A 27,500-nucleotide genomic window follows, 5' to 3' on the forward strand; every position below is an offset into this window, starting at 1 on the left:
GTGTGTGCGCATGTGCGGATGTGTGAACCTGTACCTGATAGGGGTGGGTCTTGGTCTGTCGATTGGAAAACTGTTGCTCCATGGCATGGTCGTTGAAGAGTGTCGCCATGTTGTTGTGCTGTCAGGGGGAAAAAAATGCAATAAATAAAAGTCCCAAAACGTTATCAAATCTAGAGAGAAAACCATTTCTTGTTATTGACATGTGTGATGTAAATAATGAACTGAAGGGGTCATTAATTAACCTAAGACAATAAGCAAACCACATTATAACCATGAAAGGTTGCTCAGGCTGAACTGATAGAGATGATGATTAGTTAATTTACAGAAACTTATTCTACTAAAATAATAACTGATTAATTGTTCATGGGGAAAACAGTGTTTGCTGGTCCAAAGTGGATACTTTTTGAATTTGGACTTTTGGTTAGACAAAACTAGGGATTTTGGGAAAATATTGACATATCACACAAGATTCATAACCATCAAGCGTCTGCAGTTATTGATTTTGAGAACACTTGCCAGCAATTATTTAACTGCGCAATTTTTAATGTAACACAAGAAAGTAGATAAGTGTTTCTCAAAGTACTTTTCCAGATTTAAAGATTTACAGAATGTAAGCCTCCTCTATATGACAAATAAAAGACACAGAGGCAGATACAGTGACGCAGAAAACATAAAAAGGAGGCATAAAAAAGAAACAAAATAAAAAGACATGATTCTCTGTGTTGGTTTTTCTCCTGTTCTCTATTTTCTTTTTTCATGTCACCAGTTGACACTGATGTAATTTTATTACATTTTAAATGTTGAATCTAGTCTCCCGCATTAATTTCTAATCTGCAGCTAGACAAAAGCAAATTATGATCATCTAGAGTGCACAGAACATCTGAGAGACTGTAACACTAAATATGATTTAGTGACACACACACATGCGCGCGCGCACACGCACATGCACACACTTCATGGCACTTACTTGGCTCGAGTTGAAGTCCAGTGAGATGCTTTGAAGAGGAGAAAGAGGCTGCTGCTGCTGCTGCTGCTGCTGCTGCTGCTGCTGCTGCTGCTGCTGCTGCTGCTGGTGCTGGTGCTGGTGTTGTTGATGTTGCCGGCTCTGGTCCACTGCATGCTGGGATTGCTGGTAGAGCGGATAGGGTGGGGGCGGCTCTCTTGGCAAGTTGCTGGTATCCAAAGCAACTCCCTACACAGGACGGAGAAAGCCAGCAGCGTCACTGAAGACTGTTTAACAAATAACGTTTGGACCCAAAGTCGATTTATTCCGATTGTCAAGTCCAGGGGAGCTTACACTTATTTGGCCAAGAGCTACTTTCAAAATGACAAAGTCAGAAAGATCTACCTACTATATATATATATATATATATATATATATATATATATATATATATATATATATATATATATATATATATATATATATATATTAGGGCTGGGCAAAGTTGAAAAAAATTAACTGATTAATTGCATGATTTTTCTGCGATCGCATAATGCGCCAAATTCAACAATAAAGTAAAAAACTAGTGCATTGTAGCTTTTATTTTTAAGTAATGTCATCAGAACAATATAACAGCACTCTGGAACAACAGCAAGTTAACATACATACATATTTAGTACAAATATATATATATATGTATATATGTATATATATATATATATATATATATATATATATGTATATATATATATATATATATATATATATATATATATATATATATATATTTTTTTTTTTTTAACAGGTACTGTTCAGTAGTAGGGGTCCCTGTGGGACAAACCACTCCTTCTTTGGTCCATGTTCAGTCTGTTGCTTACCTTAAAGATATATGTTAAAGACCAGCAATTGATTAACTTTATACAAAAGCAATGAGTGCTTTTCATATTTTCCAGTTTAGTAAAGATCCAGAAGTATTGCTGCTTTAAAGTGCTCTGCATGGATCAGACCGCGGGGTCAGGAGCTTTGCACATGCGCCATTAACTTTCAATCTGGACACGGAACCTGCCTGTACATATACAAGTAGTGTATTTGCCCGCCTGTGAGCGCGTGTGAAACTGCTCGCGGCAGCACCGCTGCTTGTTGAGAACAGAAGCTACAGACCAATACGTGCTTTACGTCAGACTCACTTCGTCACGCTGTCTGTCGGCGAGGCTATGGAAGCGCATGCGCGCACCTATATGAGTCGCCTTTAAAGTGAAAGCAATGCCGCTGTAATGCGTTCATGGCGTTAATCTTATTTATTTATTTTTTATGTTTGATTGACCTCACGCGGTCAGGACTGGGAGAGCCGTGAGACGCCAGCTCTGAACTATGCCGTCTGGGAGAGATTTAAAGCAATAAGCTCCTCCCAATACAAAAAAAAAAACATGCAAAAAAACCAACAAAAAAAAACATGCAGTTAATGCATGAGCAAATAGTTAACGCCTCTCACAGCCCAGAGGAGAGAATACTGTGGTTCTCAAATGGTATAAACGTATACTCCTGGGGGTACGTGAGATGTCTTTGTTCATAAACTTTCTTTGTTCATAAACTGAATTGTTATGTATTCTATATTAAACCAGACATGTGTATTACATATTCTTTTTCAAGAGGGTACTCTGCTGAAAAAAAAACATTTCACATGGGGTACATCACTGGAAAAAGGTTGAGAACCACTGGATTTAACATGACTTTAGCATAATATGGTTTTCACTACAAACAAAAAGTAAACCTCTTGTTATCCGTAAATGTGAAGGCAAGCGTACCTGTGTGATGGGGGACAGCGAGGGGGACATGGTGGGAGATAGCTGCTTGGCCAGACCTCGGCGCTGCTCGGTGCCGGGAGAAAGGGTGAGGGGGCTGATGGGAGCTGGCCGCCGCCGGGGGGAGTTGCTTGACAGACGCAGGGACGAGTTGATGGAGGGATTGCTGAGCGACGACTGCAGCTGGCAGTTGTTGAGGGACGCCTGAATCGAGGGATTGCTCAGAGATGAGGACAGACCTGCAGGGGTGGGAGTGGGAACAACTATCAGAAATTATCTCATAATAAATCATCTCTGAGTCTAGAGCAGATATTGGAACACAACTGGGAACATGTGGAAGTTATTATGCGACATGTACTAGGTTTTACGGCGTGCTCTTCAGCCCCTCGACACAAAAATACACTGTATTGTGTGACCGGAGAGGGCAAGAAAGACGCAGAGCAGAAAGGGAAAAGGAAAAATTAGAAGAGGGGAGGGGGATCTGAAGAAAGAAGAAAAGAGCCGATTGTAGCGAGCCGGAATAAGGTCAAAGTGCCTCTCAGGCTTTGGTGCTCAGCCATGCGAGCCGTGTTCGACATGGGAGAAAACAGTGGCGCGAGGAAGTTTGAGACAGAGACATCATTCAAAGAGCCATTCAGAATGGAGGAGGAGACCTGGAACCGGCTCAAAGTTACTCTTTGCTGCAGACCTTCACATTCATCAAACCAACAAAGACGAGAAAACGTCCACAGATGACGAGTCACAAACGGAAAGCACATGTTAAGCAGATTCAGTCCACACGCGCACACACACGCGCGCGCGCACACGCACTCACACACACACACACACGTTAAGAGTTGCGTTGCCAGGCAACAGAAGACAAGTTCTTGTAAGCAATGGTGCCAAAGCGGAGGCGGACATTCCCCAAGAACCACGTATCTTATTTCATTCAGTGTGTTACAAAACATTATAAAGGGCAAAGAAACAGAGGGAAAAACGCAAATGTGGATAAAATGGTGGACAGAGATGAAAACAAAGAAAGCTGAAGGCGAAAAGTCGTTGTGAGGATCAGCCGAGAGAACTTTCCTTTAAAAGGGCAGTTACACACTTCTCTAATAAAGAATTCCATTTTCTTACATGTGACTTAATTTCCAAACTTATTTGCTTGGCTCTCCGCCGGCACCCACCGACGATACCACCGGAGGAGGCGCGACGGAAAACAGGTTTGCGCCACCTTGCGCACTAGCAGCGCGAGCTAGAGCTGTGGAGGTGGTGGGAGAGGCAGAGACGATGGGAGAGGCCAGCTCACGCTGCTAGCTCTGGAGCACTCGTTGCTAGCTCTGACTCGTTTTTCATAGCGCCGTCTCAGGTGGGGGTGATTGCATCGTCGGTTGGTGCCGGCTGAGAGCCAAGCAGAGTGGCGGCGTAAAAGCCGCCGCGGGGCAGGGAGGACAGCAGGGAGTTTGACTGCCTGCTGCTTCTGCCCTGCACTGTTTGAGTTCAAGTAAATAACGCTGAAAATTCAGCACAAAATAAAAAGGGTTGTCAGTGCTAGACAACCACATGTCAAAAGAGTCTCCCCCCGACCCACACACACACACCTGTGCTCCACCCACCCTGCGAGTTGCCGATGCCGAGGTGCATCATAGCGGCCGGCAGGTTTCCGGTGCTGCTGCCCCCGCTAAGATTGGAGTAGCCTCCGTTGTCCTCCGGGTCGAGCGGCGTGGAGAGCGGCGAGGTAAAGTGCAGATTGCTGAGGTCTGGCAGGGAGCCGCTGGTGTTTAACAAGCCTTGGTAGTGGGACAGGCCCAGGTTCTGCTCCGGAGACGGGAATATGCTGCAGCGGACGTACAGAGCAAACAAGTTTCACTCATCAAGAACAACATCCTGCTCACAAACGCCGTTTCACTGGATGTAAATATTGTGCATAATCAAAACGCAGTTGCATTAAATGCAACACTGTTGCGATTTTAAATTGAAAAGCTGTTTCTTTGACTCCCGTTCTCTCTTCCCCCCCTCCACTCCCTTACTCACCCACTCACTCCATTTCCTGCATTAACAGAGTATGAGCAGCAACAGTGACTCATTGTTGTCCGTCCCCACACACAAACTGGCACACAGCGCAAAACAATGAACAAATGCTTAGCTCCACAAACGGTCTCTCTCTCCCTCTTTCTTATCTCCCAAGAGGACATTTCTCAGAATCTCAAATCTCTTAAGTCTCTACAGAAAACTGTGTGCGACAATAAAACCACTAAATTAAAGCATGTGCCTGCAACAAACGCTAATGAGTTGTTAGTAAAAGCGGGGAGACAGAACACAACACCCCTGAAATCTGACTGTAGTAAGTTTGATGTTTCAAAAGGGTTCACAGTGGAAAGAAGAACACACACATCCTGTCTGACGAGGTGGGAATGCTGCGGTTGACCAGCATTTCATGCCCAGAGAGAATTATTTGTGTTATGTGTTACATTGAGGATGATGTTGGTACGATTAAATCAAAAGGAGTTTATTTGTTCTTGAGACTTACTTGATTCCAGGCACTTCACATGATTTAGGCCTCGATGCCAAAGACTGGACCTGAAACATAAAATAATTATAAATGTAATCTTCAGAATATTATTTCCAGGTGGACAGCATAGGGTAGATTTCCATTCAGCTTTGTGTGCATGTCTGATACTAGAAAAGTACTGCACTGCATTTCAAAATGGTACAATAACCTGTTTAATTAGTACCGATACTTTAAGAACTACTGTGCTTTTTCAGTCCTGATTGCGATACCTTAAGTATACTTTGGTTATCAGTTAATACGGAGTAGCAACCGAATACCAGTGTTCGATCAATGAGACGATGCCTCACTGTGTGAAGGTGGCCGGGAACTGCACGGTGATGCTTTTCTCTCATTTACATGCTGAAAAAATATAAGTCCGCCAGATTGGATAGTCAGGGTAGTGGGCATCTAATTCGGATGCCTCCTGGACTCCTGAACTGGGAGGAGACCCCAAGACTCAGGGCAGACCCCGGATAAGCGCCTGAAAATGGATGGATGGATAGCGAGGGTAAGCCCCTCACCTTCCAGTGTTCTCTCTCTTCCCTGCTGGCACATCAGGTAACGTTACATTTCTCCGTGGAACATAGATGAGTTAGTTAGCTAGCAAAACAAGACAATGTCTCTCTCCACTGTCAATCGTTTCTATTTGATCTAAAAAATAAATAAAAAACGGGCCTGTGGGGCCACCGTCTCTCCTCACATTGAAGCAGACTCAGCTGAGTTCCGATCTGGCGCATGCCGCGTTGAAAACACACGTTGCCTCAGCCACCACTCTGAAACTAGACTTTCTGATCCCGTCATTTTAGCCGTTTTTAATGGTCAGTATGGCAACAATGTGCCATATGCAAGCAGGGTCTGCTTCCACGTGACCACCCTATCAGACAGACATTGGCGGCTCACCTTTTTGGCCTCCCACAGCTGCTTGGGAAGAGGTTTACTGACCCCTATTAGACTCTCCTCGTTGCTCAGGGCGGGGAAGGAGAAAACTGCGGGGAGAGGACAAGAGGAAGGTGAATCGAACACGTGTCTCAAAGTCAACTGATATTAACCTTCTCTCGGTTACTTGAGGAATGTGCAACTCACCGTTACCGGAGGCGTCTACCTCTGCCTCGTTTACGCTGCCTGTATTCCAGCCTCCACGAAAAACAAACAAACAAGCAAAACAAACAAAGGGGGCGGGGAGGGGAATAAAGCAAAGACATTAAAAACTAAAACTGAACAACATTAGCAGTAGCGGGCCATCAGGGCCTTCTAAGCCTTCTCTGAAGGCCTAAACAGAATCACAAAGTTATAACTATGTCATAATTTTTTTTTTTAAAGTCTATTTTTTTTAATGGCATGCGATCTAGCCGCACTACCTTCACACGAGACCTATTGGGCACCCCTGACTTATACTGTGCAGCCCATTCATTATAGATGTCGCAAAGGCTATGGATTATTGAAGAAGGAAAAACAAGTCAGTCTATTCCCAAAGAAGGGCAGTAATCGGATGCCTTTCAGCTGCAGAGGTTCACATTAGAGTCGTTATTGCGGCTCCTTTTTGCCGTTGACTACACACCTGCAGCTGAACTCCTCTGTTTTAAGAGTTTCCAGCCCGGCAGTCTGACACACAGCTGTAATTTCTAGTTAGACACTTCTTTAATCAGCCGGATGTCAACACCACTCAAAACCTGCGAAACCTTTAGGTGTCAATGAGGCCCGACAAGGATTTTTTTTTGTTGCTTTTTTTTTTTTTACAGCGTACAGTCTGAACGCGCATTGTGTTCTGCGCCCTCATTAAGCTAAGGGACTGTACACCTTTGTAATGAGTCTCCTCCGTGCAGTGTCCCTTGTACAGGACAGAATACGTCCGGATAAAAAGTCAGCGGAGCGGCTCTCGGGCAAAGAGGCACGGCCAGAGGACCTCGTAGATTGATCATTAAAATAAAATTTGTTAAACATGTTCAGACTTAGGGCTGCACGGTGGTGTAGTGGCTAGCACTGATGCCTCACAGCAAGAAGGTCTGTGGTTTGGATCCCGGGCGGGGTTCGGATACTGGTCTGGCAGGTCCTTCTGTGTGGAGTTTGCATGTTCTCTCCGTGGCAGCGTGGGTTCTCTCCGGCTTCCTCCCACAGTCCAAAGACATGCTGCATAGGTTAATTGGACTCGAAATTGCCCGTAGGCGTGAATGTTTGTCTGAATGTTTGAATGTTTGAATGTTTGTTTTTGTTGCTTTTTTTTTTTTTACAGCGTACAGTCTGAACGCGCATTGTGTTCTGCGCCCTCATTAAGCTAAGGGACTGTACACCTTTGTAATGAGTCTCCTCCGTGCAGTGTCCCTTGTACAGGACAGAATACGTCCGGATAAAAAGTCAGCGGAGCGGCTCTCGGGCAAAGAGGCACGGCCAGAGGACCTCGTAGATTGATCATTAAAATAAAATTTGTTAAACATGTTCAGACTTAGGGCTGCACGGTGGTGTAGTGGCTAGCACTGATGCCTCACAGCAAGAAGGTCTGTGGTTTGGATCCCGGGCGGGGTTCGGATACTGGTCTGGCAGGTCCTTCTGTGTGGAGTTTGCATGTTCTCTCCGTGGCAGCGTGGGTTCTCTCCGGCTTCCTCCCACAGTCCAAAGACATGCTGCATAGGTTAATTGGACTCGAAATTGCCCGTAGGCGTGAATGTTTGTCTGTCTGTATGTCTGCCCTGTGATGAACTGGCGACTTGTCCAGGGTGTACCCTGCCTTCGCCCCTTGACAGCTGGGATCGGCTCCAGCGCCCCGCGACCCTAATGAGGATAAGCGGTTAAGATAATGGATGGATGGATGTTCAGACTTATTTTTTACATCCGCGAAACTTTGAGTGTTTAATTAAGATCAAAATGTGAGAAAATGTTCATGCCTGTCAGAGAAGTGTATAAAAGTGTGTGATTAGGGGTTTTACAGCCTTAAAACATGTATAATAATAGTAAAAAAATAAAGCTGACTACTTCGCCGATTTCGTCTATCGCGGGTTGTTTTTGGAATGTATCCCCCGCGATAAACGAGGGACAACTGTATATATATATATATATATATATATATATATATATATATATATATATATATATATATATTAGGACTGGGCAAAGTTGAAAAAAAATAATCGTGATTAATCGCATGATTTTTCAGCACTTTTAACAGCACTCTGGAGCAACAACAAGTTAACATACATACATACATTTATATATACATTTATATATATATATATACATATATATATATATATATATACATATATATATATATACATATATATATATATATACATATATATATATATACATATATATATATATATACATATATATATATATATACATATATATATATATATATATATATATATATATATATATATATATATATACACATATATATATATATTTTTTATTTTTTTTTATTTTTTATTTTTAAGTAGCAAGGGTCCCTGTGAGGGACAAACCACTCCTTCTTTGGTCCATGTTCAGTCTGTTGCTTACCTTAAAGATGTTAAAGACCAGCCATTGATTTACTTTATACAAAAGCAATAAGTGCTTTTCATGTTTTCAGTTCAGTTCAGTTTTTCTTCCTCAGTGAGAAAAGTCCAGTCTGTGTTGACTTGAACAAGTGCACTAACGTCTGGTTAAATGAGGTGGAGATGTGAAGGACAGCTGACAGGTATCGGCGGCGGCGGCTTTGCGCATGCGCGATTAATGTTGCAGGTGTTCTCATGCAGCTTGTTCTTAAATTTGGGCTCCATCAGACATGAGCCATCTTGTATATTTAGCGCAGCCTCGCGCGCTGGTGGCGTAAGGCTGCCAGTGACCGCTTGTGAAGCTTTAAGAGGTGACTCGCTCAAGCAGTGCTTGTTAAGGACGCGTCTGGCTCAAGTCGGCAAATAATCCGGTAATGAAGCAAGTTATCGCCTACAAAGTAAAAGCCACAAAATGTATTTTTTTTAAATAAAAAAATGCAGTAACTGGGCAAGTTAACGCGTTAATATCGCGTTAACGTTTCAATCAAGTAACAGCGTTAATTATTTGATCATGCGTTAACTGCATTTTTTTACTTAAAATAATTAAATAAAATTTTGTGGCTCTTACTTTGAAGGCGATAATTTACTTTCGCCCTCGGGCTTCCATAGCATTACCGGGCTATTTTCGCCAGACGCGAAAGCACATATTGTTCTGTAGTTTCTGTCTTTAACGAGCACCGCGCGAGTGAGTCTCCTCACAAAGCTTCACAAGCGGTCACCGGCAGCCTCGCACTGCTAGCTCAGCGGACCCGGATTAAACATTAATTGCGCATGCGCAAAGCCGCCACTGATACCCGTCAGCTGTCCTTTCCATCTCCACCTAATTCAACCAGACGTTAGTGCACTTGTTCAAGACAACACAGACTGGACTTTTCTCATTGAGGAAGAAAAACTGAACTGAAAACATGAAAAGCACTTATTGCTTTTGTATAAAGTGAATCAATGGCTGGTCTTTATCATCTTTAAAAAAAAATACATAGTTTATATTCATAAACTATGTATAACTAGAATGCAGCTCTGCACAAAGGGAGAGCTGAAACAAATACTGGTTTAATCGTTAAGTTGAACTTCATTAAAATTACTGTGGGAAAGCGGACAGATCATTTTTAAAATTAATTAACAGTTCAAGCTATTTTTAAAGCAAAGAAATTCCATTGATTCCAGCGTTTTTATGTATAATATGAACAAACCATAGATTAAATAGAAGTAGTCCCTGTGACGTCCTCCATTCGCTATGGGTTTGTAGTTCAACCATTGAATAATAAACATTTTAAGGCAACCAAATTGTTACACTTAACTTTGATGAAGCGGAAGCACCATGTGAAAGGGTTAAAGTCCTACGACAAAAACACAGACAACTCCCAAAACTGTCAATACCCTTGAAGCCCCGCCCTAAAGCGTCGTTTTGACTGTAAATGACCATAATCTACTAAATGAACATAATGCTGTATTGAAGAAGACTTAAAAACTAGAGATTGAGACACACACTGATGTTTACAATGTTTACTGAGGGAATAAATTAAGAGAGAAGTAGAGTCATTTATAGACTTCTATACAACCAGAGGATTGACCCTCTGGTGGTCAGGAGAGAGAATGCAGCTTTAACAGATGAGGCATAAACTTCTATACAAACAGAGGAGTCGCCCCATGGTGGTCAATAGAGAGAATGCAGCTTTATCACATGAAGAGTGGACTTTTATACAACCAGATGAGTCGCCCCCTGGTGGTCAGAAGAGAGAATGCAGCTTTAACACATGAAGCGCTGGCTTTACTATTCAGAACCGGATGTTGCCCTCTGGTCAAAACAAGACATTATAAAATTATTAGGGCTGGGCAGATTAACGCGTTAAAGCAAGATTAATCTAGCAATCCTTTAACAGCGTTAACTATTTGATCATGCGTTAACTGCATGTTTTTTCTTTTGTTTTTTGCATTGGGAGGAGCTAATCGCTTTAAATCTCTCCAGACAGCATAGTTCAGACCTGGCGTCTCACGGCTCTCCCACTCCTGCCCGTGTGAGGTCAATCAAACATGAAAAATAAATAAGCGCGAGCCGCTTCACCTAAAAAAAAAAGCGCTCACAAGCTGTCAGTATACTTGCAGCCTCCGCGTCCAGATTGAAAGTTAATCGCACATGCGCAAAGCTCCTGACCCCGCGGTCTGATCCACTATGCAGAGCACTTTAAATCAGTATCACTTCTGGATCTTTACTCTTCTCTCAAAGAGGAGAACTTTCCACACATCACAAGATGTTTAGTGCACTTGTTCAAGCCAACACAGACTGGACTTTTCTCACCGAGGAATAAAAACTGAACTAAATTGGAAAACATGAAAAGCACTTATTGCTTTTGTATAAAGTGAATCAATTGCTGGTCTTTAACATACAACAGACTGAACATGGACCAAAGGAGTGGCTTGTCCCTCAAAGGGACCCTTACTACTGCACAGTACATGTTCAGAAAAAATAAATAAAAAATATTTATAAACTATATATATGTATGTATGTTAACTTGCTGTTGCTCCAGAGTGCTGTTATATTGTTCTGATGACATTACTTTAAAATAAAAGCGTGTAATATACTAGTTTTTACTTCATTATTGAATTTGGCGCATAATGCGATTAATCAGAGAAAAATCATCAGTTAAATTAATCAGTTAATTTTTTCCCAACTTTTCCCAGCCCTAAAAATTAAAAAATGTCACCATGGGCTCTGGGAACGTGTCATGGATCCAGGAAATAATTACTGATTACTTGATATCATGAGAATAATTGTTATTGGCAGAGTTTCACAAGCCATGAAATATGTGCATTACGGTATTTTCGTAGTCAATACACCCACCCACCCACACCCACAACTTCCCCAACTGGGTCTAAGGTGAGCCATTTAAAGCACAACAGACAGCGTGCTGAAACTCATATATCCACACTGCGCTGATTGTGTTTGTATGTTAAACTCACACTTGGCTCAGATCTTAAGGCAATATCCTGTTTAAACTTGTTGGCTAAACACAGTGAGAAGTACTCAGCTGCAGGAGCTTTTCCCTCCTCCACTGCACACTTCATCGCAAACGCCGTCAGGAACCATCTGGACGCTCCAACGAAAACAGCTCAGGGGAAAAGAGGGAGAATTATTTGGACCGATTACAATAACGGCTACAAAAGGTATAAACAGAACATTTTAAATCAACAGGCCTGACTGTGATTTGTGCAGCCGAGTGGCTAACGAGACTGAGGGGCAGCCGGCTGGATGGACTGTGTTCTCTGTTAATAAATGACCAGCAGCACAGAAACACAAACATTATAAACTAACATGATTACCACGATATGGGCCACACAGGAGCAGCCTGCGTGAGCCGGAGAAGGTGTCTAGTTGGGCTGTGCGATATGGTCCAAAATCCATATCACGGTATTTTGTATGATTCTGATGGTTTCACGATATATCACTGTATTTTTTTCGTCGTCAGCCAACTACACAGTAGTGTAGTCAGCAAGCCGTGACAAGCCGTAGCAAGTGCAGTAAACAACATTATTATTTCACAGGCTGAATACTTATGTGTCAGGGTTCTAACTTCAGTCATGGTTCAAACTTTAGTTGCGTATTTAACTTTATAACAATAATTGATAACCCACAACTAACGCTCTTTAACAGGGTTAAACACCACAACACATCACTTTGTGAGACAAACAGTTTGTAACACTAATAATTGTACATTTCTAAAATTACAAAGTCGAATTGCATGCTGGTTATAGCTTGCATAAAAAAAACAGGAAGAGTACATATTACTGTATTGGTATTAAGTAAACAGTCTGTGACTCAAAAGTTAAATTAAAATCCTAAGTTATAAATCTTAACCTTTCCCTCCGTCAAACTGACATAATGTTACTGTGAATAAATAATAAACTAATAAAGATCGCTCGTTAGATCCTCAAAACTTCTACGGCGAAATTGGAGCCAGCGAATTATTTTAAAAAGTCCTGCCGAGAGTCAGCCCTCTACTGACGGCATCAGACCGCTGACGACGAGCAGACGATTGGTCCCGCAAGCAGGACTTCAAACCGTCGGTAACTCTTTAAGTCGGCTGATTTTTGACAAACCGACGACATATTTGAAACTTAAACAACTAACTTCTCGCCAGAAAACATCTTAAAATTACTTTTTGCGACTCAACAACAGTAGTATTCAGATTCAGAGACTGTGAACTTTCAGTTTTGATTTCACATCCGCCATTGTTCCCCGTTTGCTGGAGCCAAAATGCATTCTGGGTTATTGACAAACTGTCAATATAAACTGACAAGCTGTTTGACAAGACATGCCACACAAACAGCTGTTCGAACTCTGACGGGTAACTAGCTTCGCTCTACACTTCAAGTTGAACTGTGAAATGTTAAATATCCTTAATGGCACTGAGCAACAACTGATGTTGGGTCTGTGCACCAGTATGACGGTGTGTTTAAAATTCATACAGTACGGAGTACCAAAACCGGTTTACCGGTTCAGCCGGTATACTGCACAGCCCTAGTGTCTAGTTTTAAAAAGATTGCTGTATGCATGCACACACACACTAATCCAGCAGCCTTTTTATCTGTGAATACATCCGCCAGCTCAGATCCAACACGATCATTCACACGCACAAGAGTTCCCTCGGGAACAGGAAAACCGATTGATATTTTGGTGAGTCAATCAACTGAAATGTTTTATGACTAAAAAAGACAAAAACTAAATATTTTCTCTAAAATGGTGACGTTTCCTTTTGACTAAGATAACACCAGTACAGGGGTCGGCAAATCGTGGCAACCAGAGCCGCTCTAGCCGCTCTACTGCGACTTCCTGGCTTTGACAAAAACAAAAAAATATCTATACACACACACACATTATATATATATATCATGATTAATCGCATGATTTTTCTGCAATAATTGCGATTAATCACATTTTGCGCCAAATTCAACACTGAAGTAAAAAACTGGTGTATTGCATGCTTTTATTTTAAAGTAATGTTACCAGAACAATATAACAGCACTCTGGAGCAACAGCAAGTTAACATACATACCTATATCGTTTATACATACATATATAGTTTCTAAATATATATATATATATATTTTGAACAAGTACTATTAAGTAGTAAGGGTCCCTGTGAGGGACAAACCACTCGATAAGCCCCTCCCAATGCAAAAAAAACAAAACATGCAGTTAACGCATGATCAAATAATTAACGCCGTTAATCGATTGAAAAGTTAACGCGATATTAACGCGTTAACTTGCCCAGCCCTAATTCAGCCCTGATTTTTCGCCAAATTCAATAATGCATTAAAGATTAGTGTATTGCATGCCTTTATTTTAAAGTAATGTTATCAGAACAATATAACAGGCACTCTGGAGCAACAGCAAGTTAACATACATACAAATATAGTTTATAAATCTGTTTTCAGAAGTGATACTAACTTAAAGTGCTCTGCCATAGTGGATCAGACCATGGGGTCAGGAGCTTTGCGCATGCGCGATTAACTTTCAATCTGGACGTCGAGGCTGCAGCTTGCGACCGCGGCTCGCGGCAGCACCGCTGCTGGTTGAGAACAGAAGCTACATAACAATACGTGCTTTCACATCAGGCTCAATTCGTCAACACTGCCTGTCTGTGAGGCACAGAAGCGCGTGCGCACCTACATAAAGCGCCTTCAAAATAAAAGCAGTGTTCCCGTAATGCGTTCATGGTGTTTATCTATTCATTTATTTTTCATGTTTGATTGACCTCATGCAGGCTGGTCTGCGGTAGCCGTAAGACGCCTAGATCTGAACAACGTTGTCTGGAGAGACTTAAAGCGATAAGCCCCCCCCCCCAATCCACAAAAAAAACACGTGCAGTTGACGCATGATCAAAAAGTTAAGGCTGTGTGAAAGGATTGCCAGATTAACTCTCTCTCTCTATATATATATATTAGGGCTGGGCAATTTTTTAAATTTTAAGCCACTCCTTCTTTTGTCCATGTTCAGTGTGTTGCTTACCTTAAAGATGTATGTTGAAGACCAGCAATTGATTAACTTTATACAAAAGCAGTAAGTGCTTTTCATGTTTTCCAATTCAGTTCAGTTTTTCTTACTCAGTGAGAAAAGTCCAGCCTGTGTTGGCTTGAACAAGTGGACTGAAGTCTGGTTGAATGAGGTGGAGATGTGAAGGACAGCTGACAGCGGCGGCTTTGCGCATGCGCGATTAATGTTTGGCAGCCTCACGCTGAGCTTGCAGCGTGAGGCTGCCGGTAGACTGACCGCCTGTGAAGCTTCGTGAGGCGACTTAGCGACTCGCAGCAGCTGAGAACAGACACTACAGAACAATATGTGCTTTCGCGTCAGGCTCAAGTTGACAAATCGTCTGGTTAGGCTGCGGAAGTGGGAGCGAGCACCAAGATTAATCACCTTCAAAGTAAAAGCCCCCCCGAAAAAAATGCAGTTAACGCATGATCAAATAATTATCGCCGTTAATTGATTCAAAATTAACACGTTAACTTGCCTAGCCCTAATTTTCACATCACACTTGTGTAACTTGCTGCCTGTCTAATACAGAAGTGTTTCAAATGTTCCTTATTTTTATAATCAAAATAGTTCATCAAGGTGAAAAAAATACTGCATCCGTCGCAGCAGTTAATGACACCGTTTGTTCATGATAATTTAAGATCAACGTATCATTATGCATTTGTTGTTGGATAACAACAATGTAAACAGTCAAACCAACACAGAAATGCAGAAACTGCTCTCTTTGAAGTCGGGTAGGCTGTAGTTGTGTGTGTGTGTGTTACTCTCACCATTGCGCTGGGGAGGACCTCGACCCATCTGCTGGTTCATGCTAAAGGAATCCTGGGGGTTTGGGTTCATGGCGCTCGTATGAAGAGCAGAGTCTGAGTTGGTTCTGTGTGGGATGAAGAAGGAGAATGATTATGACAATTGTTCCAGCACCTTCGACAGAAGCAGAGGACCTCTCAGGGCCGTAACGTGCCTCCACCCACACACACGCAAGCACGCACGCGCACGCACACATACATACACAAAAAATGTGGTTATCCATAAGCATAGTTATAGAGGGAAACTGGTCGCTACAAGAAATTAGTCGTCATGGTTGTAAATATCTAATACGAGCTGTAAACTCAGTTCTCACTTGTGTGTGTGTGTGCGCACAATATAATAAGCAATATTACAAGCTCACTGTACCTAATGTAATTAATTTCCCTTGATTAACTTTTTTTTTTAAAGTCACACACACACTATTGAATACATTAAGGAAGCTATTACAAATGCAGGACATTTATATACATTAGGAGGTTTTTACAGCCTGAGTTGTCTATGAATTAATATGATGTTTTGAGAAATGTGTATAGTTAAAGAGAGTTAAGTGACAGCAATGCCAGGTTCATCTCTGTACCTTGCTAAACACATTATGAAATAAGTTTGGTATCAAACAGTGAATGTTGACTGTGAACGCCTCGTAGCCTGGGAGTTAATAGTAGTGTGACAGCAAATAAGCACATTTTCCAGAAGTTCTTTAAATTCATAAAACAAAGAAAATATGTATGTGACTTTTAAACAATTAGGTGTATCAACATAATCAAAACTCCCCTGTCTGGTTAACTCAAACTGGATTTTTCTTTGAATTCAGAAAACTTGAGCTCAAATCACTTTGAAAAACAAAACTTTCCAAAGACACTTGGAAAAGGCTGAAAGTGAGAAAATGTTAAAAAAAAAAAAAAAAAAAAAAAAAAAGAGCTGTGACTCCTAAAGATGGTTAGTGAGAGAGGCACTATTAATTAATGTTTCAGGGGAGGAAAAAACAAAGAATGCACAAATCCACCACAAACAGTCGCAAGTGCAGGTTTGTCCCTTTGCCTTCTATCTCAGTGCTTCAGAGGAAGAAAAGAGGGGATTACTGAAATGTCACAAATCAGGCCGAGATGTAAAAAAAGGATTGAGAGCAGGACGTGATGTAGCCAAGGGAGATTGCAACAAGACAAAGAATAGAATTGTTGGCCTCTGTGTCAGGGACGGATGAAGCGGATAGTCAGGTGGGCGGGGGGAGAGAGAGAGAGAGCGAGAGCGAGAGCGAGAGATCAAGGGTCACCTGTTGAGTTGTGATATTAATCTCAACCCAGGCCGCTTTTCCTCGGTCCACGGTTGCTGTTCCCTTCAGAGAGACAAAGAGAGAGGAAAGAGATGACAGACATTTACTGGCTGAGTAGAGACCCCCGGCTCTGGCCTTTAGAAGTTTGTGTGAAGAAGAGACGTATTAACAACGACGAGCCTCGTGTTGAAGAAAGAAAGACCCTGAAAAATACTCAAGACACCTTTGTACATTTGAGGAAAAAGAAACTGGAAAGACAGAATTAATCAAAAGCAGAGTGAAAACACGTTTATAAACCTGCAGCTGAGGCGCTAAAGGGGAGGGGTGGTGTGAAACAAGCAGCTCTCTGGGGGAACCAATGAGAGAGAAACGACAGAAAACACTTGATGTGGAGGGTCATTGTCGAAGCCTGAAACAGTAAACATTGAGTGTATTTTCTAATGCATTTAAGCAAAAAAAAAGGAACTCGACTTGAGGAGGAAAAGCACTTAGAGACGAGCACAACTCGTCTTCTAAAAACACAAACGGTCCACAAAATAATTCAATGAGTCTTCTGTTACCGCTGGATTTTATGATGAAAAAATATATATATTTATTTATTATTTTGTATAGTAATTAAAAGTTATAGCTTTTTTTAAATTATAATGTAATTTTTTTTTACATGTATTATAATATTAGCAATTATTATTAGTCTATTAGCTTATTTTCTCATTGCACAGCTGCCTTTATTGGTTCCTCTGCTCCTTCAGGCCTCTTGTATGGTTTCTTGGGACCTGTTTAACAGCATTTTTTATCCAATCACATTTCACTTCTCTTTATCTATGTAATATTATCCTGGTTAAAATACATGGAAGAGCCTTTGCGAGACCCTAGATGTGTGATTGTTCACAGGGCCCGTGTGACCATTAACATGCACTGTGATTGGTCAGTGAAGCTAGCGTCACACCTAGAATCTAGAATTTCAGGATTTACTGATGACCCCTTTACCACTGAGGTTTATGTGCGTCTGGTGAGTGAAATGCTGGTTATGTTAATGTTTTTTTTAACATTTTAATTTGTATTTAATCATAAACAAGCCACGGCGCTGTAGTTGCTGCTGCACCTGGGGGTGTTGGTGCTTCTAAACGTGGCCTCTCTACCCGCGTCCTCTCCCCGCTGGGAGAGGTTGTCGCCGGCGCAGCTGTGCTGCAATGTCATGTCTGCACTGTGCAAGGTCAGATTTGGACAACATGCATTGTTGTTGATAAACAACTTTCCCCTTGCTTTGCTGCCCCTCGTCGGGTGCATTTCCTCCACTGTGGTGCGCCGCGACCGGCTTTAGGTCGGCTTGGAAAGATTCGTGCTGAAGGTGGCACGCCGGCTCCGGCCGTGTGCTTTAAAGAGCCTATGTCGGGACCTCGCCGCTTCCCAGGGCTGTGGAATATGTGCTTGCTGTGACTTCTCTCCCCGGCGGCGAGGGACACATCCCCCTGCTCCAGACATGGCCGTCCACCGGTGCGCACTGTTCTTAGTTCATCGCAAGGGCGGGGATCAGCCCACGTAAAGGGCGTCAGGGGTCTGTCGGCAACCTACCCGACCCGTCTTGTTACACGGACCAAGGAGTCTAACGCACGCACGAGTCAGAGGGTCTCTGAAATCCCGTGGCGCAATAAAAGCTAGGGCTGGCGCGCGCACCTCGCACCTTGCTCACGGCATCTCCTTTTGTTTTTTTTCTCGTGATGTGGAGCGGCTCCGCGGGTCAGTAAAACTGAAAGAGATCTTTTTCGACAATGGCGCATTGCCACATCTCAGCAATTCGCTAATTAGATTCCGGCGACGTGGCCACAGTGTAAATTAGCATTGTATTGTATCACAGAAAAATACAAGATCCCTGATACAAGAGCTTTGCATGTGTCAAATCAACTAGTCTAGCCACTTAGCTTGCCACTGGAGGGAGTAGAGGCTGATATTTATATATAGATTTATGGAATGCAGATGAGCTGTGACACAATGACATGCTAATTTGGTTTGTATTTGTTACTGCCAGGAACCTTTAATATGTTTTGTTTACTCAAACGCATGAGTGCAATATAGGATATTGGCTATGAAGCACAAAGAAACAAGGCTGAGCTACAAACTTTTGCACACCATTCCTCCCACACAGAGAGCTTCTCAAAGTTCACTGTGCACAAGTAGTTCAAGCAGTCGTATGAACCCTAAATAAGTTATAATACTTGCGTTCTTTTATATCATTTTTTATATATATATATATATATATATATATATATATATATATATATATATATATATGTGTGTATATATATATATGTGTGTATATATATATATATATATAATTATAATTATAATGTGTGTGTGTGTATAGATATTTTTTTGTTTTTGTCAAAGTCAGGAACTCGAGTAAAACACAAATCTTATGTAATGCCTTATTATCATTGCCAGTTTAGAGAACTGCTTCCTCTGACACACAAACACTTCCTGGCCAAAAAAAAAGTTGCCACCAACAAAAAAGGTCACACACCAATATTTTGTTGGACCGCTTTTAGCTTTGATTACCGCACACATTTGCTGTGGAATTGTTTTGATAAGCTTCTTCAATGTCACAAGATTTAAGTCCATCCAGTGTCATATTAATTTCTCACCAAAATCTTGTATTGATGATGGTAGAGTCTGATCTGCGCAAAGCCTTCTCCAGCACATCCCAAAGATTCTCAATGGGGTTAAGGTCTGGACTCTGTGGTGGCCAATTCATGTGTGAAAATCATGTCTCATGCTCCCTGAACCACTCTTTCACAATTTGAGCCAGCGGAATCCTGGCATTGTCTTCTTGAAATATGCCCGTGCCATCATGAAATAAAAAATCCATTGATGGAATAACCTGGTCATTCAGTATATTCAGCTAGTCAGCTGACTTCATTCTTTGAGCACATACTGTACGCTGAACCAACTGCAGCAACCCCAGATCATAGAACTGCCCCCCCACGGGCTTGTACAGTAGGCACTAGGCATGATGGGTGCATCACTTTATCCGTCTCTCTTTTTACCCTGATGTGTCCATCACTCTGGAACAGGGTAAATCTGGACTCATCAGACCACATGACCTTCTTCCATTGCTCCAGAGTTCAATCTTTATGCTCCCTAGCAAATGTAAGCCTTTTTTTTCCGGTTAGCCTCACTTATTAGTGGTTTTCTTAAGGCTACACAGCTGTTCAGTCCCAATCCATTGAGTTCCCTTCACAATGTGCTTGTTACTTTCACTATTAAACATAGTCCCGAGTTCTGCTGTTTTTCTTCGATTGTATTTTATCAAACGTTTAAGTGATTGCCGATTACGATCATTCAGGATTTTTTTCCAGCTACATTTCTTCCTCGAGGACGATGAGTCCCCACTATCATTCCAGTTTTTAATAATGTGTTAGAAAGTTCTTAACCCAATTTTAGTAGTTTCTGCGATCTCCTTAGATGTTTTCTCTGCTTGATGCATGCAAATGATTTGACCCTTCACAAACAGACTAACATCTTTCCCACGACCACGGGATGTGTCTTTTGACATGGTTGTTTAGGAAACGAGAAGCAACTCATTGCACCAGTTGGGGTTAAATAACTTGTTGCCAGCTGAAAGATAAATCGCTCATGCGGTAATTATCCAATAGGAGGCTCGTACCTATTTGCTTAGTTAAATCCAGGTGGCGACTTTTTTTTAGCCAGGCAGTGACTTTGTCTCTCTCACTCTCTCTCACACGCACACACACACACACACACACACAGTTGTGTGAAAAAGTCTTTGCCACCTTCTTGATTTCTTATATGTTTTGCATGTTTGTCACAATTAAATGTTTTAGATCAACAAATTCAAATATTAGACAAAGACAACACAAGTAAACACAAAATGCAGTTTTTAAAATAAGGTTTTTATTATTAAGGGGAAAAGACATCCAAACCTATATGGCCCTGTGTGAAAAGGTGATTGCCCCTTAAAACTAATAACTGGTTGGACCACCCTTAGCAGCAGCAACTGCAATCAAGCGTTTGCGAAAACTGGCAATGAGTCTTTTACACTTTACGAGGTAGAGGAATTTTGGCCCACTCATTTTTGCAGATTTTTTGTAATTCAGCCACATTGGAGGGTTTTCGAGGATGAACAGCCATTTTAAGGTCATGCCACAGTATCTCAATCAGACTCAGGTCGGGACTTTGACTAGGCCACTCCAAAGTCTTCATTTTGTTTTTCTTAAGCCATTCAGAGGTGGACTTACTGGTGTTCTGGATCATTGTCCTGCTAGAGAACCCTAGTGCGCTTCAGCTTGAGGTCACGAACAGATGGCCGGACATTCTTTTTCAGGATTTTTTCAGCACAGCAGAATTCCTGGTTCCATTTACCGTAGCAAGTCTTCGAGGTCCTGAAGCAGCAAAATTGCCGCAGACATTACGCTATTACCATAATTTTTTACTGTTGGTATGATGTTCCTTTTCTGAAATGCTGTGTTACTTTTACGCCAAATGTAATGGGACATACACGTTATTATATTTATATAGTGCTTTCCTAAGTACTCAAAGTCCTTTAACATAACAGTTAAAGTATCATAAAAGATAAATAATAAAACAAATAGAATAAACAAAATAAAAGCAGTACGAGAGCACACAGTCATATATTGAAAGCAGTTTTAAAGAGGTGAGTTTTGATTTGTGCTTTCAATGTAGGGAGATAAGAGCAGTCACGGATGAGTTTACAGGGTGGACAGGAGGATGGCATCAGAGGAGCGGAGCTGACGGGATGAAGTGGGGTGGTGGAGCAGGTCGGTGAGGTAGGAGGGGGCCTGATTGTGGAGGGCTTTGTGGGTGATGAGAAGGTTTTTGTAATGGATGTGTTGTGGGACGGGGAGCCAGTGGGGGTTCTGGAGAACAGGGGTGATGTGATTGCGGGAGCGGTTGTGGGTGAGCAGGCGGGCAGCAGAGTTTTGGATGTATTAGAAGTTTGAGGATTTTGAATGTTTTACCATAAAGAATGCTATTGCAGTAATCAATTCTGCAGGTAATGAAGGCATGGATCAGGGTTTTGGCAGCAAAAGAGGAGAGTGATGGGCGGAGACGGGCGATGTTTTTTGAGTGAAAGAAAACAGTTCTGGTAATGTGTTTGACGTGGTGTACAACGGAAAGGTTGCTGTCAAACATGACTTCAAGGTTGCTTATGTGTGGGGAGGGAGACATAGTGGAGTTGTCGATGATGAAAGAAGTTGTGACTGGTCTTGGTGAAGGATTTGGGGCCGATGATGATCAAATCAGATTTATCACAGTTGAGTTTAAGAAAGTTGGCTGGCATCAATGATTGAATGTAAGTGAGGCAGTCAGTGAAAGTGGAGTACGTAACAGTGGTGATGGCTTTTGTGGAGATGTAGAGGTGGACATCATTGGCGTAGCAGTGACCATGTTGACGGATAATGTTGCCAAGAGGGAGCAGGTAGAGGATGAACAGAAGAGGACGAAGCACCGAACCCTGGGGGACGCCTTGAGACAGAGCAGCGGTGGACGAGGTGCAGCTATTGATGCTGAGATGAGCCGGAAATTGCTCATGGAGTCGGGGATAAGTCCATGTTTCTTGAGGATGGGGGTGACAGCAGCCAGTTTAAGTGTGTTGGGGACAGAGCCGTAATTGAGGGAGGACTGAATTATTGCTGTAATGAGTGGTGCAATGGCTGGGAGACAGTCCTTTACGAGGGTAGATGGGATGGGATCTCGGATACAGGTGGAGCTTCTCATTCCTGTAGTGAAGGAAACAAGCTCCAGTGGGGAGACAGGGGAGAAATTAGAAAGGGGCTGGGGGGTGGGGGGGAGGGTAAAATGTTGGGGGCAGATGGAGAGATGGAAGGGGGGGGGAGGGGGAAGAAAAGAGTTGCATTTGTCAACTGTAAAGCATTTGAAGGTGGTGTCCCTGGGGTTGAGAAGCTTGTTTATTGTGGAAATGAGAGCCTTTGGGTTGGAGGAGTCAGAGTGTATGAGGTGTGAGTAGTAGGTGGACCGGGCTGAGAGCATCTTTGTACTGTTAACGTAGTCAGAGTAGGCATGGAGATAGACTGTTAAACTGGTTTTCTTGCAGAGTCTTTCCAGCTGACGTCAATGACATTTCATGATACGGAGTTCAGGAGTGTACCAGGGAGCTGAGTGTGTGAATGAGACCTTATAAAAAAGATCAACTTTGAGTTGAGAGGATGAGTTGTCGCTGCGCTCTTGGGGTAATTTTGGTCGACCGGCCACTCCTGGGAATGTTCACCACTGTTCCATGTTTTCGCCATTTGTGGATAATGGCTCTCACTGTGGTTTGCTGGAGTGTGGTTTGCGCAAAGCTTTAGAAATGGCTTTGTAACCTGTTCCATACTGATTAATCTCAATGACTTTCCAAAGATGTGACAAACCACAGTTAATTTGTGTTTTAACAGGCCGTGGCAATCACTTTTTCACACAGGGCCATGTAGAGTTGCCCCCCCGCCCCCCTCTTGATAATAAAAAAGATAAGAAATCAGGAAGGGGCAAACACTTTTTCACACCACTATTTTTTTTAATAACGTATTTTCATCATAACTATGAATATCCAGCATGATGAACTTTAAAGTAATAATAAATTAGCAAACATAGTCTGGATTGCTTTGTTACGACTCCTACAAGCCCGGATGTTTACGGAGATGTCTTTATTATTGAAATCCGAGGCACAATATTATTATAATTATTGGTATTATTCGTGGGTGCAGTTTACAAAATGTAAAAGTCTAACTTTTCCACCACAGTGGAGGAAATGCGCCCGGCAAAGGACCGCACAGCAAGGGGAGAGCCCAACCCCATCGGGTCAACAACAATGCATGTTGTCCAAATTTATCCAACAAAACCTGACACCCTGCATAGTGCAGACATGACATTGCAGCACAGATGCACCAGCAACAACCTCTCCCCGTGTCATGGTGCACACCAGGCCACGGGAAAAGGCACCAGCACCCCCAGTGCAGCAGCAACTACAGTGCTGTGGCTTGTTTATGATTAAATACGACTGCAAATGTAAAAAACAGTAACATGATCAGCATTTTACTCACCAGACGCACATAACCCTCTGTGGGAATGGGGTCATCAGTAAGTCCTGAGATTCTAGCTTCTAGGTGAGTCAATAGCTTCACTGACCAATCAGCACACATGTTAATGGTCCTTGTGATCAATCACACGTCCAGGATTTCGAGAAGGCCGTTTCATGTATTTTAACCATAAAACATGTGATTGGATAAAAAATGCTGTTACACAGGTCCCAAGAAGCCATACAAGAGGCCTGAAGGAGCAGAGGAACAGATGAAGGCACAGCGCAATGAGAAAATAAGCTAATAGGCAAAAGAAAATTGTACTTGTGAAGATCAATTACATTATAAAAAAGCTATAATTTTTAATTATAATATTATTTTTAATTATAAAATAACTAGAACTTTGTGATTCTGTGTAGGCCACCAGAGAAGGCTTCGAAAGCCCTGACGGACCGCTACTGTAACTCACAAAATGAACATCATGCTGTATTAAAGAAGACTTGAAACTACATGATGTTCCACATTATTATGCAAATTGGATTTAAGGGTAATAAACTTTTTTTTTTTTTTCTTCAATTAAACTCATGGATGGTATTGTGTACCAGGGCTCCTTGGATCACTGAAATGAATCTCAGACACCTATGATAATGAGTTTGCTAGGTTAGCCCAATTAAGGAAAAACTACTTAAGAAGGGTGGTCCAAATTATTAAGCAGACGACCATTTTCAAGCAATATAGCGAAGAAAAAGGATCTCTCTTCTGCCAAAAAGCGTGAAATAGTTTAATGCCTTGAACAAGGTATCAAAAAAACTTCAATAATTCACAAAAACTTAAGCGTGATCATCGTACTGTCAAGAGATTTGTGGCTGATTCAGAGCACACACAGGTTTGTGCAGATAAAGGCACAATAAGGAAGGTTTCTGCTAGACAAAAACATCAGATTAAGAGAGGCCTCTGGAGTCCCACAAACATCAAGGTGTAGGATCCTCCAGAGGCAGTTATGCGTGACAAGGTGCTAAGTGTTCCCAGATTGGAAATGGAGAAGGATCGTACCAAATGCTCAATATGGTTGTATTTGGAGGATTATTATCATGCATCTGGCAACCCTGAGATCGGTCGACCAATGACAGTTCTCTCCACAGTTAGAGCTCGCGCAAGAAGATGAACGTAAGACACCGTTTCAAAACTTGTAAGAGCGTAATAACTAGTTAGTGAAAGACCCAGAGAAACACAAATATCCAACGAGGTAAAATCCCGGACGTTTTGGAATCCCTGCCGGACGCATTTGTTATGTCTCGAAAAGAGGACATGTCGGGAAAAAGAGGACGTCTGGTCACTATGTAAGCTAGAGTTAGTTTACTGTTCAACGACAAGCAACTTGAGGCTACATCTCCAGAATGTGCACCCAAGAGAACAAGGCATAACATGTGAAACTTCAGCGGAACAGACACGTCGGGATACATATTTTTCGCCGTCCGCCACAAGTTCGCGGGAGAGGGAGAGAAAGAGTGCGTGTGTTCGAGCGAGGGGCCAATGTCTGCTGTCTTGGACATTAGTTAATTTACTTATTTTTGTGTAGGTAATATGTTGTTGAATATGTTTAAACTTAATTAAATTATCTATACAAGTAATTATGTTTCGTATTAATTTGTCCTGTTATTGACGTGCCTATTGCGCACTGCACATGCGCAACCAGAAATTCGAATATATTCGAATATACGTGTTTTTTTTAAAGCGAATATTCAAATGTCATTTTTGAGCAATTTTAACAGTTCCAGGTGGGAGGCAGTTCACATCCAAACAGCAGCTCTGGGAGGCTATTCTGACATCCTGCAAAGAAATTTAAGCAGAAACTCTCACAAAACTCACAAGGTCAATGGATGCAAAAATTGTGAAGCTGCTATCAAATAAGGGGCCCTATGTTAAAATGTAACCTGACCTGTAAAGATGTTTTTGATTGAAATAGCTTATGAATTCAGCAAATATGACCTCCTTATGCTGCAAATTCAAGAGATGAGCATTTTCAGTTCATAACAACCTATAAAATATTAGAAAATTGTCCTTTGTAATAATTTAGAACAGTGCATTTTAAGATTTTTATTTTTTTAAAACACAGTTTAATGAATTTGAATATTATTGAACAAACCTCCCAATGATAAAAAATGGTCAATGACTTAAAAATTATGCTGACTGTCATTTGCATCAACTATTTAGAAAAATCTGAGAAAAATCTAATTTGCATAATAATGTGGAATGCGGTGCATACATTTACAAGTTTACAATGTATACTGAGGGAATAAATCAAGAGAGAAGTAAATTAATTTATATAGACTTCTATACAACCAGAATCACCACCACTAATGGTCAATGGAGAGATTGCAGCTTTAAGACACAGTCCTTTTCAGACTTGGAAGTTGCCCGCCTGGGTAAACAAAGCCTTTTTTTTCCTCTGGTGGTCAACTAGGGGTAAATCAGCCAAAAATAAATGCAAGAATGTTCACATACCAAGTTTGTAATTTGATTTTAGTATGAAAGAAGTTGGTGTTTACGGGCAGCAACGCTGCCTTTTTACAGTAGGGCAGCAATCCGGAGGATAAAAAAGCCTTTGGTAAATCATCACACTGCATCTCCCAAAGAAATAAATGTTCAGATCTACAGAGCAATCTCCAGGGAGCTTTGTCTGAGAAAATTCATCCCGAGAGAGGCTGGTATGAGAATAGCACACCAAAGATCGTTGAGTTGAACTGGACGAGGGCGTGGGACTGGACCAAGGCTCTGACCCTGAAACAGATGGTCCATGATGTCTGAGGGCTCAAGGGCCAATACCTTTTAAGAAATTCTTCTCTGTGTGTTCAGTAAGCTTCTTTTATGCCAAATATTATACTAACAGGAACCTACTTTTAACATTGAACTTAATATGAAAGGCTAGCGTACTGTTGTGACTTATCAAACGTATATATCTTATAAAGGGCTGGTTTACCCAAGGTGATGCAGAAATGTCAGTAAAAATGAAAGTTTATTTGAATCCAATAATGGCTCTTTCGATTGTTTATAATTTCTTTTAAAAGTCGGCCTCCAGAAAAAAAACACATCTGGGAACTACTATTCTAGAGGACAGATGGTGATTATACACATTTTAAAAAAATGCTGGCTATACACTGTACAGATGGTCAAAGATGGGAAATCGCTACTTCTTTTCCTGAAAGAGATAAGAAAGAAGAAGAGAAAACAGCCTCACACGATCCAGAGGGAAGATAAAATCTGTGTGCCAGACTGCTGGTCATGGAGTGATTGAAGGCTACGTGAATACTTGCATTTCTGTTGTGCCTGATGATCCCTTAGCACAGGCCCGACTTTTAAACTCAGAGAGACTGGAAAGTTTGGCACGAGCCACTTTAATCTAAACACGGAGCAGTAAAAACTTAATGGAATTGGTGCATTTGGAAATTGTCCCCTTTGTTCTCAGAAGTTTTTGTGCAAGGCTCTGGGTTGACACAACAGAAAGCTGATTGCTGTTGAGATGATAAAAGTA

At 41.7% G+C, this 27,500-nt stretch overlaps 1 protein-coding gene across 7 annotated transcripts in view; it reads right to left on the reverse strand.

Annotated features, from left to right (window-relative positions):
- The window catches only part of crtc3 (CREB regulated transcription coactivator 3), a 51,513-nt gene that overhangs the window by 2,598 nt on the left and 21,415 nt on the right, over positions 1 to 27,500 (reverse strand). The window contains exons 5-13 of one of the 7 annotated variants that reach the window (XM_068578476.1): positions 16,917 to 16,979; positions 15,610 to 15,713; positions 6,359 to 6,397; positions 6,176 to 6,261; positions 5,255 to 5,304; positions 4,341 to 4,561; positions 2,749 to 2,984; positions 968 to 1,192; positions 35 to 118 (exon numbers count right to left, since the gene is read on the reverse strand). In XM_068578476.1, coding sequence (XP_068434577.1) covers positions 35 to 118; positions 968 to 1,192; positions 2,749 to 2,984; positions 4,341 to 4,561; positions 5,255 to 5,304; positions 6,176 to 6,261; positions 6,359 to 6,397; positions 15,610 to 15,713; positions 16,917 to 16,979 — 1,108 coding nt within the window. Of the gene's footprint in view, positions 1 to 34; positions 119 to 967; positions 1,193 to 2,748; positions 2,985 to 4,325; positions 4,562 to 5,254; positions 5,305 to 6,175; positions 6,262 to 6,358; positions 6,410 to 15,609; positions 15,714 to 16,916; positions 16,980 to 27,500 lie in introns of all 7 variants that reach the window. The other 6 variants (XM_068578458.1, XM_068578467.1, XM_068578449.1 and 3 more) reach the window with 6 other exon arrangements.

Source organism: Clinocottus analis, unplaced genomic scaffold (genome assembly GCF_023055335.1).
Source record: "Clinocottus analis isolate CAN_PGR_092001 unplaced genomic scaffold, fCliAna1.0.p SCAF_1, whole genome shotgun sequence".
Taxonomy (NCBI): domain Eukaryota; kingdom Metazoa; phylum Chordata; class Actinopteri; order Perciformes; family Cottidae; genus Clinocottus; species Clinocottus analis.